Here is a 17,169-nt window from a genome sequence, read left to right on the forward strand (position 1 = left end):
TGAGTTTTTATGAGGTAATTCTATTCTAAAGTGTTCTTTGGTCTCTCTAACAAAATATATTAGCTCAAAATGCTTCTGTGTAGTATTGATCTGCCTATTTATCATTAAAATTCCACACTTATTCTTACATGATTTTATGTTTTTTCAACAGTGATTCTTTTAATGTGCACCGAGAAAGTATGCGACAGATGATGAGAAGTTTTTCTGAACCTTTTGGAAGAGACTTGCTTAGCATCTCTGATGGTAGAGGAAGAGCTCGTAATCGAACAGGACGTGATGATGGGGAAAATTTCTTGACTGTGAGTTCTTTATTTTCAAGTTAGTGAGACGGTCCTGTGGGAATTTGAAGAAAGTTATTATAGAAGAATAAATCTACCATGATAACATATGACTCATACTTATGTCATGGAAGTAACTATTTCTTAAAGGCAGGGACTTGTTGGAAAGCTGAATCCTTTAACAGTGAATTGTTAGCTGTATAGTATTTCACTGTTTTACCTAAACTTTTAGGATCATAGTGTTATATATTATAAAACAAATTTAAAGCATTATTTTTCATATGCATATATATGGTTTGTTCTCACCTTATAATTGCCTCCCATATCTTAAATTAGAACAGGCAAAGAAATAATCTTCCTGTCCCATACAACACTTCTCCCTACCACCACCACTTTAAAATAGTAGCCTAAGCGCTGGCTGGTTTACTCAGTGGTTACAGCATTGGCCTGTGGACCAAAGTGTTGCGGGTTTGATTCCAGTCAAGGACACGTACCTCGGTTGTGGTTCATCCCAGGCCCTGGTAGGAAGTTGTGCAGGAGACAACCAATTGATGTGTCTCTCTCACATCCATGTTTCTCTCCCCCCCACACACACACTCTATCTAAAGATAAAATGGAAAAATATCCTCAGGTGAGGATTTAAAAAAAAATAGCAGCCAGAGCTATTGCATAATGCTTTGTCTTTATTGGATCAGGAAAAATCAATCTTCTTCATAGTTAATTGACGTCTTCAAAGTCAATCTAAGTTTTAGACCTTCAAAACTTAGATTAACTTTTAACTGTATTCAAAAGTCTTGCATAATTGCAGTATATTTTTATAAGTATTATCTGAGGGCAAAGCTAGAAGGTTACAAACATACTCAACTCAAAATAAATCTCAGGATATTTATATATCTTGACCCTTTTCTGTTTATTTCTATTGCTTTTCTAGCCTCAGGAATAACATTTCTAGAATAACAACTCCATAGAAGATTCTATAAAGATGATTCTCTGCATTTGAAATGTAGATATTTGGAACTCAGTAAACATTAAATTGATCAATTAGAAAACTTACAGAATCTTCCAGAAAAAAGCACATTTTCATATTTTCAATGATCTTAAATAGAGCAAATTATTTTAAATACTCATAAGAATTTTGATGGATAGAATTACATTTACTATTTAAATGAAAGAAATCTTTACATTCTTTCTCATTTACATATTATCCCACTATATATTACTCACATTCCAGTTTGTTTTCTTTTTATTAGTAAATAGTGGTTATATATGTGTGTATGTGTGTGTGTGTGTATATGTTATTGATGTCGATAATTTTTACTTTTAATCAGTTATAGGCAAGATTAACTGATGTTTTAAAAATATGGAATAGTTAAGCAAAGTAAAGATGATATCATCTTAATCATTGTATATTATGTTTTAATTAATGTTGGTGTACATTTGTGTGTCCTTTGAGAAATGTATGTATGAAGCCACAGCAAATACTTTTCAACTCCCTTTAATAAATACTAGAGTAGTCATATTTAAAAGTGATATATGGCCTCCCCTATTTGCTTGCCAGGCTCCTGTCAGGCTATACAATGAATAATAAGCAGGGAATTTTTTAAATATATGTTGAGTTCTGTTTGATTAAAAGATTCTGTAATTGTATTAGCACTGAACTTTGTGAGTATATAGTGCATTTCTTTTTTAGGGATTATCATGTAATAAATATCATAACCAGAATTAATTGGATTATTTTCTAGGCAATGAATTCTTTTGTGCCTTTTGGCAATTATGGTGGTATGGTTCATATCATGAGACACAAACCATTTTAGCAATATTTTCTGGCAAATATTTATTTTTCATTAGCTCAAGCAAATTGAATTGGCATGCAGTTTTACTTTTACAATGGCTTTTTAGTATTTGTACTGAAAACCCGTTTCATGTATTAAATTTATTTTAGAGTGTTTCGGGCATGTGTTTTCTGAAGTAAGTCCTATCAACATATATAAAATCAGTCTTCAAAAATAAAAAGTGCATTTTAATAAATGAATGAACACTCACTTGATTTACAAAAGGGATTGAAAGTTGGAGACGTGCTTATGATGACTTTCCAAAAGCTGAAAAGCACAAGACTGTAGATAGACAAGCATGTTTGGAAAAGCTCACTGGCTGTTTTCTCTAGGTGTCTCTTGGCAATTTGTTCATGCTGATTTTTCTTTCCCATGTCCAGATGTGCCTACTCTGCAACCAACTTTCCCCTCACTCCTGTTTCTTAGGGCTTGCATCCTATTTCCTGTGATGCTAGTTTCTAACACATAAAGGCAATCTGAGGAATAGCAGAGAAGAGCATGACTTTGAAACATTTCCTATGGATGCATCTATACTCTCATGAAAAAGTTTCTTTTATTCTCTTGTGCCAAACTTCAACCATTTGTCTCCTTAAAGTTGAGCTTCCTGACCAGGGACAAATGACAAAGAAAAGAAGCAGTTATAGCACAGAGTTATCAGTAAAATGATAGGAAGTTCAACATGCTGTGGCAGCACAGATAGGGGAAAAATCCTGTAACCCTTTGGGGATATGAGGGTAGAGGTCAATCAGAGAAGACTTCCTGAACCTTAAAAAATAATAGAAGTTAGCCAGGAAAAACAGGGAGGGGGAGAAGAATGTTCAGCACAGAGGAAGCAGCATGTGCGAAGACCTGGAGGCTAGGGAGCACAAAAATATTTAGGATCACTTGACCCTAGACTACGCGAGTTGAAGGGTGGATGTAGAGGAGGATAGAGAGGTAACCAGGGACTTCTTATAGCCCTGGTAAGGACTGTGAACATTATCATAAGAGCAAAAGAAGCAATTGATGAATTTTTATCAAAGTACGAATAAAGTCAGATTCTCTTCTTTAAAAAATATATATATATTTTTTAAGTTGAATATTTTAGAGAAAGAGGAAGGGAGAGGGAGAGAGAGAAACATCAATATGAGAGTGAAACATTGATCTGCTGCCTCCTGCACGCCCCCTACTGGGAATCAAGCCCACAACCCAGGCATGTGCCCTGACCAGGAATAAAACTGTCAACCTTTTGGTGCATGGGGCAATGTCCAGCCAACTAAACCACACTGGCCGGGGCTAGCTTTTCATTTTTGAAAGGTCACTGTGTTTGTAAAGGAGGGAGAGATTAGAAAGGACCACAGTGGAGGCAGGGGGCCCAGGAGGCTGTTAAAGTGTTGTGAGTAGTAGTTAAGATAGGTTCTACATGGGTAATGGCTGTAGTGATAAAGAAAAATCATCTCATTTGAGAGAGAGTTAACGAGGTGAATGAATGGATAGAACTTGGTGATGGATTGGGTTGCAGGAGCAGGAGAGAGGGAAGAAAGGTATTACACCTATTTTTCTGGTGTGAGGAATTAGACGGATGGGAATGCCGCTGAGATCAGGAGCAGAGCATGGATTCGTGTAGACATGAGGGCAGGAGGGCCCAAAAGATATTTCATTTTGTATTTGAGGCATTTGTGGGTTGTCCAGTTAGATCTATTTATCTGGTAATAGTTAGATACACGGGTTTGAGCTGAGCTAGAGAGAATTTGTTTATTCACTCAGCAAATATTTATTGAGCCTTCCTGTGTGCTTAGAATTATTTTTAAAGAATTGGGAATATAGTAGTGGATAAGACAGAGAAGATGGCCCTACCTTCACAGACGTTATTTTTATAGAGTGAGAAGCCAGACAGTAAACAACAGCATAGTTTCAGATAGTCCAAGCACTCTGAGGGAGATGAAGCAGGGTAATGATACAGTGAGGGCGGTGGGAGGCGAAGCAGAGAGTAGTTTAGATAGGGGGCCTTTCTACGAAGGTGGTGTTCAAATGATAAGAAACTGCCTATGCTAAGAGTCGGGAGAAAACATTCTAGGCATAGAGAAGAGCATGTGTACAAAGTTCCTGAGGCCTCCAGAGCCCACTGGAATCTCAGCTGTAATTTGTACCCCTACTTTTTATCACTTCAAGGCGTTGGGCCACCCCACAGCAGGTACAGATACATCTTTTGGTGGCTGATCTGACAGTGAATTAATAATTGGGCAGGATGTGCCCAAACATCGGATCTTCTCCTCTTCTCTGCCTCTTTCTCCCCACTTCTCCCTCTGCTTCTCTCCTTCCGCAGGCTATCCCCCTTTCATCTCCCAAGGCTGGTGTCTCTTATACAGTCCTGATTCTCGGCCTAGTATTGGAACAAAATATTCAGAATAGTCCCTGAATCTCTGAAATGCAGATTAATGCTATTGCTGTCCTTTGTGTACCCAAAGGTGTATCATTATCTCCTCAATGTGCATTTGTGTTCTGTACTATGTTAAGTGCATATTCTAAATATTCACAAAATTATGGGAATTTAGTTTTCCCATCTATTTTCTGTTGTTACTAGCAATAAAAAGCAAACAGACAGCAGAAACATAAATAGGCCTGTGATCAATTTTTGTTGAGTCCTAGCTTGGTACATGCAAAAGAATCTCCAGCAGGGCTGGACTGTCAGCATTGAAATACAATGCCTAAGAGAATTCAAAAGATTCCTCCTGCTTGAGTTACTTGAACCAAAAATTCTCAGTTTTATATGAGTAGACAGTGCATTGGGTGACACACTAGAACGTGTGCTTTGCTTTTTAATTTCTGGTGAGTATTCCAGTGATGAAAATGAAAATTATTAGTAGTAGATTTTCCTAGAGCAGAGTTTCTCAGATGTGACACTGCTGACATTGGGAAGGGGCAGGGGGGAGCTGCCCCCTATGCTTTGTAAGATGTTGAGCAGTATCTCTGGCCCCTACACACTGCATGCCAGTTGTACAGCCTCCTCAATTGTGACAAACAAAAATGAGTATTTCCCCTGGAGTTACAATCTCTCTTGGCTGAGAAACCACTGTTCTGGAGGAATTCTTAGCTGTTCTAAAGGAGCATGTCTTGTGCTTCAAGGGTATGCCCTCCTGAGCCTGTGATGGTAACCAGCAAATTCAAGCTATTAGTAGAGTGAGTTAGCCTCTATCACTTGGACTCCACAATGATGAAAAGAAGAGCTGGCTCATCTTCCATCAGCCGTGTGGTACTACTGGTGGAGGTGACACTAGTATCTTATGCCCAAGTTTTATTTATTTGTGTGGTGGGTATGAAGAGAGGGAAGAAGGAAAAATTCGAAGACTAGTCTGTACTAGAGCTGTCCCAGCCCAGAATACATCACTCTGTGTTTAAATATTAACTGTGTTCTGAGAAAGTTGACGAATGATATGTGTGTGTATATTTATATGTTCTTGTATGCACAGGGTGGGGCAAAAGTAGGTTTACAGTTGTTCATATGGAAAATGATACAATAATTATTAATAATACAAGAATAAACTCTTGTTTTTTGCATACTCACAACTGTAAACCTACTTTTGTCTCACTCTGTGTGTGTGTGTGTGTGTGTGTACACACACATGTATATATGCATGTATTTATAGTGTTACAGCTCCCTAATCGTTTGTTGGCTATTTTGGATTTTGTGTATGCTTTAATTTTTTTCTTTAACAAATCATTTTATTGTATAGTCCTTAAATTATCTTTGCCTGGTGGATTACTGCATGAGATCCACTGCATAAATCTAGAAGAATAGTTCCAGCTGTTTTGGAAAGGTTGATTTGTTTCTTCTGTATTATAGTTAATAACATACTTCCTAATATCCTGTAGCGTACAGATGTCAGCCCTTTTCAGGCAGTGGACCGAATGATGTTAAATATGCGAAACAATATGCAGGAATTACAAAGAAACTTTGTAAGTACTGAAAAGCTGATGAGAACATTGTTTTCAGTTATTGGTACTCGGTATTATAGTGGCTTTCAAACACAGTGGTTGATAAATACTGGTGTACTGCATAAGTATACCTGAGAAAAAGTTTCATGAGAAAATGATGAAACTATTTACTATGTGTAGTGATATTTTCTATTTTATTTTATATTTTAAAAATTCTGGTCATAACCCACAAAACTGACTTCATAACCAACAAGTTTGAAAAAACAGTATTACTTAACTTTCAAAATTAAAAAAATTTAACCTCAAAAGCATTTGTTCTGCTGAAGGTCACTATTATAAATGAACATTTTGTATGAATTTAGAGTTTTAAAAGTTATTTTATAACTTGTCTACTTAAAAGGAATTGTATCATCTAAGAAATTAAGTTTTAGTGTTTAAAAAATTTGATTCAGGTATGATATTTAGACACTGGATTAGATCTATACAGTTTAAATACTTATAAACTAGTAATAATACTTTTTTCTATTCATAATATTAATATCAAAACAATAACTTGATTTGATATGAAGAAGACCCATATTACTTTAGTCATCCAATTTGAAATCTAAGGATCATTTCAGAATGATTTCAGTAATGTAGCAGTCTGGTACCCACAGGAGGTGTGACACTCTTGGTGTATGGGTAATTGGCTCAATGTTGGCAGATTACCACACAAGTGTCAACCACTGACTAAAAGTATCACAGCATCTATGTTTAACTCTAAGCAATTGGTCTTTGATTCCAAAGACTTAAGGATCTTTGAGTGAATTGCTTGTTATTCCTCACAAGGAGAGTGGGAATTGGTGGCTAAGAAGGAAGGAAGTTAGAATTTTCCTGGGGGTGCCATTTGGATACACCATACTGATAGCATAGTATCCTTAGTAGAACTTCTGGTTAGTGTTGTTACTTACTTGAATTCTCTGACATTAATTCTTCATATTTGACTAAACTCTCTGGATTTACAATTTGTATTTCTAGGGTCACCTTTCAATGGATCCAAATGGACATTCGTTTACTTCTTCCTCCATTATGACTTATTCCAAAGTAGGAGATGAACCACCAAAGGTTTTCCAGGCTTCAACTCAAACCCGTCAGGCTCCAGGAGGAGTAAGTATTTTATAAGCATTCTTAGAGCTTGATAAAGTTATGGAATGATAGATCACCTATATCAAATGTTAATTGTTAAAATTTGACCTGGTACTGTGGGATGTGTGGAGGGGAGAAGACCCATGTCACTGTGAAAAACAATGAGGCATTTTTGGTCTCCCCCTACCTTTTTTCATGTAAATACCTATGATGTTTATTCATTGACAGGTACATAGACACTAAAAGAGGTCTTTGTATTTGAAATAAATGAATTTTTTTAACTCATGAAATATTTTAAGTGTACAGAAAGAATATAAAGAATAATACAAATACCCATATTCCTTTCACCCAGTTTTGTCAAATCCCAACATTTTTTTCTATTTAAGTGTTCTCTTGTTTTGCTTCCTTTTTAAGCAAAAAACTTTGCAGATGCAATTAAAGCTTCCAGTGCACTCCTCCCTCCTTGATCCCTTTTCTTTTCTCCCTCCCCCAAAGAGAACCATTTTTCTGTATCTGGAATTTATCACTCATGCATGTTTTCAATTTTATTACTTATATATGCTTCATAAATGATATAATAAATTATTTTTAGGTTTCTAAACTTTATATAAATGCTTTTATATTGTATGTATCTTCTGTAACTTGACTTTGCTCAATAATACGCTTCTGAGATTTATTCCAGTTGATACATGCGTAGCGCACTGGTTTCTTTAACTTCTTTTTTTTTAATTCTTGCCCGAGGACATTTTTACATTTATCTTTAGACAGAGTGGGAGGTGGGGGGAGAGAGAAAGAGAGAGAGAGAGAGAGAGAGAAAGAGAGAGAGAGAGAGAGAGAGAGAAACATCGATGTGAGAGAGACACATCAATTGGTTGCCACCCGCATGACCCCAACCCAGGCCAGGGATGAACAGCAACTGAGATACCTGCCTTTGCCTGGAATCAAATCCTGGTCTCTCTGGTCCCCAGGCCGACGCTCTAACTGCTAAGCCAAACCAGCCAGGGCTCTTTAACTTCTTAATAATATCCCAAATATAAATATACCACAGTTTTTAAATCTATTTTTCTACTGATAAACATTTAGGTATTTCTGATTTTTCATTTATTCATAGTTGTACAAGTCTCCTTGTGCAAAGAGTCTAGGAAATGGTATTGTTAGGTTGTAGGAGGTGTGTGTCATTTACCAAGTTAGAAATTACAAAGTTATTATCACACAGTGATTAAAACAGTCAGCTTCCACAAACTCTGGTATGAGAGTTCCCATTTCTCAATTTCCTTGTTAGTACTCATAGTAAAAAATTAAGGTTTGCCTGTCTAATGGGCTTGAGTGGTTTATTTTTTAGTTCTTAAATATAAGACATACATTTTAATGATGCTTTTGCAATAGTGCAACTAATTAATCTCAGACATTTTAATTTTAATATGCTATAAGTGACATACATCTTAAATGTAAATAGAATATAAATGTAGATGTCCCACAGCAAACCATGTTAATAACTTTTGGCTATCATAAATATTCTGACCTATAGAGCTCATAGGTGGGAGTCATGAGATTCAATCCCATCAGCATGACTGCTGAATGCTAGCCTGTATTCCCATCTTTTACATTGTCAAGGGCAGTGTTGAAGGCACTGCATTTTGTATAATTAAGTTATTCTTTGTTTTAATATTGATTGCAATTTTGGAAAAGGTTAAATTGTATTGGTTCTATTTGTCCTTAGACATTTTAATTTCAAGCAGTTCAGGCAATATCAGAGAACTATTATCATAATTTTACTGCAAGTTGGTAGTGGAACTGAGTACCCATTATTTTTAGAAGAGTAGATTTATGGTCTAATTTTTATAGTAAACAGGCCCTGAAGAGTAGAGTTATATCCATTCTATATATATTTAAATAATAGCTCATTTTTATTTTGTTTATTTTTACAGATAAAGGAAACTAGGAAAGCACTGAGAGATTCTTACAGTGGACTAGAAAAAATGGCTGTCGGTCATCATCTCCATGACCGAGCTCATGTCATTAAAAAATCAAAGAACAACAAGACTGGTGATGAAGAGGTCAACCAGGAGTTCATCAATATGAATGAAAGTAAGTTATCACAGAAAATAGCATTCTTTCTCTTAAAGTGAAAATAGCACCTGTACTAGTGGAATCTGAGATGTCATTTTGAAATAATTTATGAATGTACAGGAAATTCCTTATCAAAGGAATAAAATTGTTGTTTCATAATTTCAGAGTAATACATTTTTATAGTAATTTTTGGTAATGCTGAGTATCATTTATTTTTTGTTTTCTATTTGAGAAATGCAATATTTTTTATTGTTATCCAGAAAGATTCAGTGGACAAAATGAGTTTAAATATTTCTGATTTTCAAAGAAGTACATTTGAAAAGTATAAAAAAGTATAAAGAAAATTAAAATTATCTGTAATCTCAACTCAAAATAACTACTATTAATATTTTAGTGTATTTCTTCATAATAATTTTGTGCATCTGTAAACATACATACTTTTTCCAAGTTAATATTTTACTATATATATAATTTATAGTGTGCCTATTTTACTTCTCCATTATAATTGTGAACAGTCATCTATGATATTTTTCAAAAACATTCTAAAGCATTACCTAAAAGTTTTATCATGAATAGGCCATCATTTATTTAAACGGTTCTGTATTTTTGGAAGGTTTTTATATAGAGAAGATTTTAATTTCTGATAATAGTAGAAATATATATTATATATAATATACAATATACCATGTATGTGTCAAGTAAATATTTTCATTTTCTAGATTTTATATTCTTTTTTTACTATGTTTTTATTGATTTTTTGAGAGAGAGGAAAGAAGAGAGAGAGAGAAACATCAATGTGAGAAAGAAACATCGATCAGCTGCCTCTTGCACACCCCGCATGGGGTATCCAGCCCACAACCTAGGCATGTGCCCTAACCAGAAATAGAACCCGTACCTCCCAGTCCATGGAATGATGCTCAATCCACTGAGGCACACCAGCCGGACTAGATTTTATATTCATTTTTAAGTGAATTTGTCTTTCGGCTCAGTTGGTGTGGTGCAGTGGTTGCACATAGACCCATGCACCAAGAGGTCACCGGATTGATTCCTGGTCAGGGCACATGCCCAGGCTGTGGGCCCAGTCCCCAGTGGGGGGCATGCAGAAGGTGGTCAGTCGATGTTCTCTCTCATCAATGTTTCTCTCTCTCCCTCTCCCTCTCCCTTTCTCTCTCTTTAACAATCAATAAAAAACATATTTAAATGAATTTGTCTTTTCTGTATTCTAACTCTTCTCATTGTAGTTTTAATAAGTTATATTGATCTCCTGTTTTCAAAAAATATTCTGAATAAAAGTATTTTATGACAGTATAGGGTTTGAATTACTGTATATTTTAGAAAAAGAATTTCTCTTAAAGTTGGAGTTTGATAAACTTTCTTATGCAATGAGATGAAAGCCACAACATCTTAACCTTTCTTTAATTTTAACCTTTGTAATTTTGTCATATTGAAATATATACAGAATACTTCACAATAATTAACATGTGGAAAAAATTTAACATGTGGAAGGAAATATTATTATAAAGACAATCTGAAAGAACAAGTATTGTCATTTATCTGTTGTTGATATTATGGAAGTTAGATTACCTACTTCATAACAACATAAATTGACAGTTGAGATGAGGAACCAGTCTTAGGAAATTAACATCAGTAGCCTGTGAGGCCAAGTTACATAGGAAAATGGTGAGGTTAGTAGGAAGTGCTAGCCACAGGAGGAGTGTCCGACTGCAGAGAAAAAGGATGATCACTATGGGAAGACCCAGTATGAAAGACTGTATGTAAGTCAGTGTAATTGGGTCAAGGATTCCATTGGGTAGAATAATATGATACCCAGGCAGGTGTGTGAAAAACCAGATCATCAAAATTATCAATAGGAATAGGAGAGGAACAAACAGAAAAGCAAATATTACCCTGAGTCAGAGACCGTTGTTTGTGAAAGAGTTTCCTGCCTCTACCTTGAGGTTAGGCTGATGGAAACATCAGGCTAGAATGAAGTATGTGGGGAGCAAGGCATTTACTGACAATTGATAACTTAATATGTACTTACCCCTTTGTTTTGATATTTAATGTAGGTGATGCTCATGCTTTTGATGACGAGTGGCAAAATGAGATCTTAAAGTACAAACCAGGGGGACAGCGGCGCAATCTAGAAAACACTAGGATGCGAAATGTTGGATATGAAAATTCAGGATCCCGAGAACTTAAAAGAAGGTAAAAGTTATTTGTAAAATAAATTGTGTTGTGTAAAGAAGAATTAGGAAAAAAGTTATGTAATTTTACCTCTGTTATCAAGAAGTTCTCATTAACATCCAAGTTGTTTGTATCAACAATATCTTTTGTAAAAGATATAATTTTACATTATATTTGAGTATTCCACAGCAATTTAATTTAATACCTAAAAACCAGTATTTCAGGATTACATAATTAGTAACTCACTAGCAAATTATGCTTCAGAATATAGGGGCTAAACCCTCCTAAGGAACTGTGACATGTTCTAATGTAGTTATTCTTGTGAAACAGAGTTTGATGTGGATATAGTAGGTAGGAGTCACATTTCACATCAGGTAAAGATATTGGTATCTAGAGATATGATAAGGGGAAAAGGGCTGTATTTGAAAGGCTTAACAAAACTTTTCTAATAAGTCAAGAATCAGTATTTAATGATAAGGGCATTTTAGACACTTGTTTAATATGTAACAATATATATATTAAGTATTTGGAAGCCTTTTGCAAAAATGTTAGTCTCCTTTGGAATTACCTTTGGAATAGCTGTGAACTATAAACATTACAGATTATAGGGTTTTTTATGCATTTAGTATATATTCTAGAGTTACAATTTAATTTGCTTCTCTGGGGAGGAATGGGGAACAATACCTACTTCCTTTTGAAATTATGCTCAGGAGGGAGAGAGAGGCCTCAACAGCCCTTCAAACAGAAATCTGTTCGAGGCATTGGAGTGGCAGATTGCTGCAGGAGGCAGAGGCTTCACAGACCCAGCAGACAAGGGGGCAGCAAGTAAATCAGAAGCCTCGTGCAGTTTCACGTGCTAGCATCTTTTACTTTAAAATACTTCTTTGGAGTTTAAAGTCCTAATATTTTCTATAGAAAATCTTCTCCCATATTAAGTTTAGATAATATTTTTTTCACTTTGAAATGGTTATTGATAAAAACCTAACAGTGGTAAGATTGACTAAAAACCAGGTCCCAGTAAAAGAAAGTATGTTCTTTATAGATGATCTATAAATCTATGGCCCTGTCAGGGGGATTTTCTGAAAACTAGCACCGTGTGACAGAACTTTCTGAAATGATTTTTTGCAGTGATGAAAATGTTATGTATCTGTACTGTCCAAATATGTAGCCACTGGCCACATGTAGCTGTTGAGTCACACTTACAAGGCAGCTGGTGCAACTGAGGAATGGAATTTTGAAATTTTTATTGCAATTAAAAAATAAATGAGCCCTGGCCAGTTTGGCTCAGCGGTCAGAGCATCAGCCTGCGGTCCAGAGAGACCCGGGTTCGGTTCCCGCTAAGTTCGTGTGCCTCGGTTGTGGTTTGTCCCCGGCCCTGGTTGGGTCGTGCAGGTGGCAGCCACTCGATGTGTCCCTTTCATGTCAATGTCTCTCTCTTTCTTCCTCTCTCTCCCTCCCACTCTATCTGAACAAAAAATGGAAAAATGTCCTCGAGTGAGGATAAAAAATAAATAAGTAAATGATATTGCTAGTGGCTACCATGTTGGACAGCTTGGGTAAACCATACACAATTAAATCGACCTCAGGAAAGTAGCTGCTGTTTTTCTTAAACATTATGCGGAGTAGTCTGCCACATGCTTTTCACAGCTCTTAAGGAACTGTTAAGATAAAGCTGCTTAAATTACAGTGTTTTTTTAAAACATGTTTGAATTTACTTATAAACCATTGACCATTAAAAAATGGTATTAATTTTTATATGTATATTTCTCAGGGAGAAATCTCATCAAAATCCAGCCATCGAACATGGAAGAAGATCAAACGTTTTTGTGGACAAACTCAACATCAAAGGATCACCTGTGAAAATGAACAAAAAATAAACATCCTTGAATTTGATGTGTTCAGTTTGGGTTGTTTTTAACAGAGAAAGTAATGGTGCTGGGTAATACACATAAGACCAATCTCTTGTTAAATCAATAGTGTACTTAGCAACTTTCTTCTGATATCTCGATGTTTTTGAAAGTGCTGACTTTATATTGTCCCTACTTTGGAAATAAAACTGATTTTCAACAATGTGGCAAAGTTGTTAAGCATTCAATCACACTCTTTACTTTAAAACATACTAATTTTTAAAGCTCACATGCTGGTTTTGCTTTCCCAGTTATTTCCTGTTGGCTATGTACTCTTTTATACAAGATTGGATGTGGAGCTAGTTCTATAATTAGTTGTAAGAAAGTTAAATGTTAAAAAAAAAACTCTCAATTTTCATTAATACAGTACTACACTAGAGTCATGTTAATAAAGGTTAAAATAATTTAACTCAAATTTCATAATGTGTTATGCAGCCAGCTAGCTTAAAGATTTTTTTAAAATAAAGAAAACTATACTAGTACTGTCTTATGAGAAAATTAGTTATCATTTTGATAAAGAAAATAATTCATTTTCAAAGAAATATTTTAAGTTGCTAATATACAGGAGTTTTCTTTTGGCTTCTTTATACAGTATATTTTTTGTTCTGTATTACATTCTTAACATTTATCAGACTTTAATTGACCTTTCTGTGTAACTTCTTAAGGTAGCATATTTCTACTCTCCTTTCCCACAAATAGCGTAATCCGTCTCCACAGTTAACATTCTCAAGTTGGAGTGTCCTTGGAGAAACTCTGCTCAGCCATTTTGTGACATTTAGAAAAATGCATTTGGTATTCTGTAAGCCTGAATGATTGATTGTCTCAAAATGTCTTAGACAGGTGATATGTGTGTTTGACCAATTCAGTTGGTCCCTTTTAAATGATACCATTTAAAAAATCAGCTCTAGCATTTGTATTCTAGAATTCAAGCATTAATTTGCTTTTATAATGGTTAAGTTTGAACTTTATTGGAATATAAAATCTTATCTCTTGAGTTTGTTGTTTCAAGGGGAAAAATAGAACAGAAAACCCACTATCATTCTATAATCCTAATATCTTCCTCTTTTAACTTTGGAAGTAGAATTATGTGGTTGTGCTTATACTCTTCTAGTTTTCTACATCATATTGTTGTAACCCAGGAGATCGACCACACTCAGACTCCATTTTTCAGTTTTTGGGGATGTTTTATTACCTGCGCAGGGACTGCAGCCAACCTACACAGAGGAGAACTGCAGCCCCGAGCTCAGGGGGAGGGTTGCTTATATAGGGCAGGGGTCACTCAAGAGTTTAGCAGAGCAAGCAAGCTGCTTGTACAGAAGCGGAGGCAGTTAGCGATAAGCAGGAGGGAACGGAGGGGGGAGGGAGCTGAGGCGAAAGGGAACTGGGTCAGCATACATCTGTCCTGCTATTCATTCCATTATCCAAGTTTTAAAAACTAACAAATTCGAGACAGATATCAGCAGTCAGTCAGGTGCAATACACACATGTTGAACAGTTACAGTTTTATGGGGTAAAGGGAGCTTCAGTTTCTCCCTATCAGTTTCTTTACAGAGCATGCAGGACACTCTGGCCTTGGGGCCGTTTCTGTCCTCCCTTTTCCTGAAGGATGTTTCTTTTCAAATTCCCAGTGAAGGTCAAACTCTAGTTAATTTTTATGGGGCTAAAGCCCTCTATAACATTTCCCATTGTTCATCTTGTTGTCTCTGAGGTTGTTAATTAGGGCAGCTTAAAGACAAGTTGGATTCTAAGGACAGTGAGCTACAACATTCCCCCCTTTTTCTTGATAGTGGATCAAACCATTGATCCACAATTGTCATGGGGAGACAATCTCTAGTAGGATTGTGCTAAGACCCTAAGTTTTACTGATTAGACTCTCTCTCTGATGAAGGCTAGGAGTCTATTAAATTTGGATGGGTTTACAAGTTATTCCGATTAATAATAACAGTAGGGCCCTGCTATAGCTGAAATCAGGGATGTTAGCTATGGTGACTAAATAAGTTTTCATATTAATTATGGGAGACCTGTTCTCCTTCTCTTAGTTTCTTTGTCTTAGAATTTGGATGCTCTGTCTGATTATACCTGAATGGTTGGCATAGAAATAGCAGGTTTCACCTAAGGCTGCATATAGACCCTCTTTTGGTTGACATTTCTTAAGATTTTTAAAAAATGTTTTATTTCTAAGTACCCAGTTCTACTGGGGTCTAGATCTATAAAGATTCCCCTGTACAGTTATAATTAGAAAAATTAGAGTCCCGATAAACGTAAGAGTCTTATTTTAAGGGATCTGGAGAGGTCTGCACCGTTCATTCTGCTTTTTCTGCCTTCAACCAGGAATGATGCAGCTAGACCGGGATGCCGTTGACCTTGATAGCCGTTGGTGAAGGCAGGATGACAGTGTGTGGTCCCTTCCAGGCCAGAGTTAGTCCTTGGATGGTGAATTTTTTATTTGCATCGAGTCCCTGGCTGGAAAGGGTGCACAGAGTCTGAGGTGGGCACAGGCAGGGCATCGCAGATGTGTTTATGGATGGCCTTCTGGGCAGACTGCAGGGCCTGTAAGAATTGTAAGAGGGCGAGGGGAGCAGAGTGGTCCAGTTTTCACCGGTTTCTAAAGTAAATTTGGTTAAGGTTTCCTTTAAGGTCCTGTTCATGCGCTTTACCTGCCTGGAACTCTGTGGGCAGTAAGCACAATGGAGCTTCTAATTTATATTTAATCCCTTAGAGATATCCTGTGATATCTTTTCTATCAAGGTGGGGTCATTGTCTGATCTAAGGGCTAGGAGTAGCCTAAACCTGTTACTCCCTTTATTGCATCCTAGACTATTATTCTATTAGTAGGGGCAAGTTCTCCCCTCTCAGTGTCTTATCTTCTTCCCTTCCTGAGTAATCCTCTATTGTCCTGTCTTCCTGTAATATGTATGCCCCTCTCTTTCTTCTTCCTATCTTTTTATTTTTCTGCATAATCCTTCTTCAACTTACATAGACTCTCTGTGACTTTTCTAGTCCCTCCCCTGACATGAACCTGAGAGCTTGCTCAATCTATCTGCTGTCTGCATATCCCCTAGCCTTTTTTCTTTTCCTCCCTATTTAGACCTATATATTCCTGCTTCCTTCTATCTTTTCCTTTTCCCTGTGACCTTATTAGAGTTCAGTAAGCTTGGTGTAACCTAAGAGGGTAGGCTGGTGCAGCTGGTTGACTAAAGTCCGACCTAGAGCCTCTGGGACCAACAATCTCCCAGCAGGCAGTGTCTATTATTTGTTGATTTTCTTTATGACTTGTTTCTGCTCAGTTAAGTCATTTTCTGACCCAGTGTAAGTAGGAGTCAGAGGTGAACTTGGGTTTGGTGTGGTAACTGATATTTGGAGAGGTCCCCACTGGTTTTAGGGCTATATGTTGATCTTCCTTATTTGCAGCATGGTTTCCCCTTGTCTCATCAGAGAGCCTGGATTAGGGCTATGAGTTCAGCCCATTGGGCTGAAGTTCCCCTACTTAATGACATGGTCCAGAGTTACTACTGTTGCCCCGGCATACCTGATATCTTCCTGGACATAGTTGCTCCCGTCTATGAGCAATACCTCATCTGATGATGGCAGTGGGTCATCCCTGAGGTCTGGGCGGCCGTCTGCAGTGTCGATTGCCTCTAGGCCGTCCTGCAGAGGTTATTCCGGGTCATCATCTGGAGGCAGGCTGGCAGGATTGAAGGCCAACGTCTTGTGGAACTTGATGCGGGGTCTGGCTTGGAGTGGCAGTGGCCAGCAATTAAATGATCTCTGGAGGAGATCACGTCCGAGTAGGGGGTATGGGTACTCCGGCAGGAACAGAAACAAATGAGTTACAGTATTTTCCCAAGGTCTATA

The 17,169-nt window shown here is 36.7% G+C and overlaps 1 protein-coding gene across 2 annotated transcripts in view; it reads left to right on the top strand.

The window, feature by feature from the left end:
* Window positions 1-13,474, top strand: part of MLF1 (myeloid leukemia factor 1) — a 32,847-nt gene extending 19,373 nt beyond the window's left edge. Inside the window, exons 2-7 of one of the 2 annotated variants that reach the window (XM_036243825.1) lie at window positions 152-299; window positions 5,963-6,046; window positions 7,043-7,171; window positions 9,079-9,238; window positions 11,290-11,428; window positions 13,179-13,474. In XM_036243825.1, coding sequence (XP_036099718.1) covers window positions 152-299; window positions 5,963-6,046; window positions 7,043-7,171; window positions 9,079-9,238; window positions 11,290-11,428; window positions 13,179-13,284 — 766 coding nt within the window. In that variant the 3' untranslated portion in view covers window positions 13,285-13,474. The remainder of the gene's footprint in view (window positions 1-151; window positions 300-5,962; window positions 6,047-7,042; window positions 7,172-9,078; window positions 9,239-11,289; window positions 11,429-13,178) is intronic. The other variant, XM_036243826.1, reaches the window with a different exon arrangement.
* Window positions 13,475-17,169: the final 3,695 nt, after the last annotated feature.

The sequence above is a fragment of the Molossus molossus genome, unplaced genomic scaffold (genome assembly GCF_014108415.1).
Source record: "Molossus molossus isolate mMolMol1 unplaced genomic scaffold, mMolMol1.p scaffold_m16_p_5, whole genome shotgun sequence".
Taxonomy (NCBI): domain Eukaryota; kingdom Metazoa; phylum Chordata; class Mammalia; order Chiroptera; family Molossidae; genus Molossus; species Molossus molossus.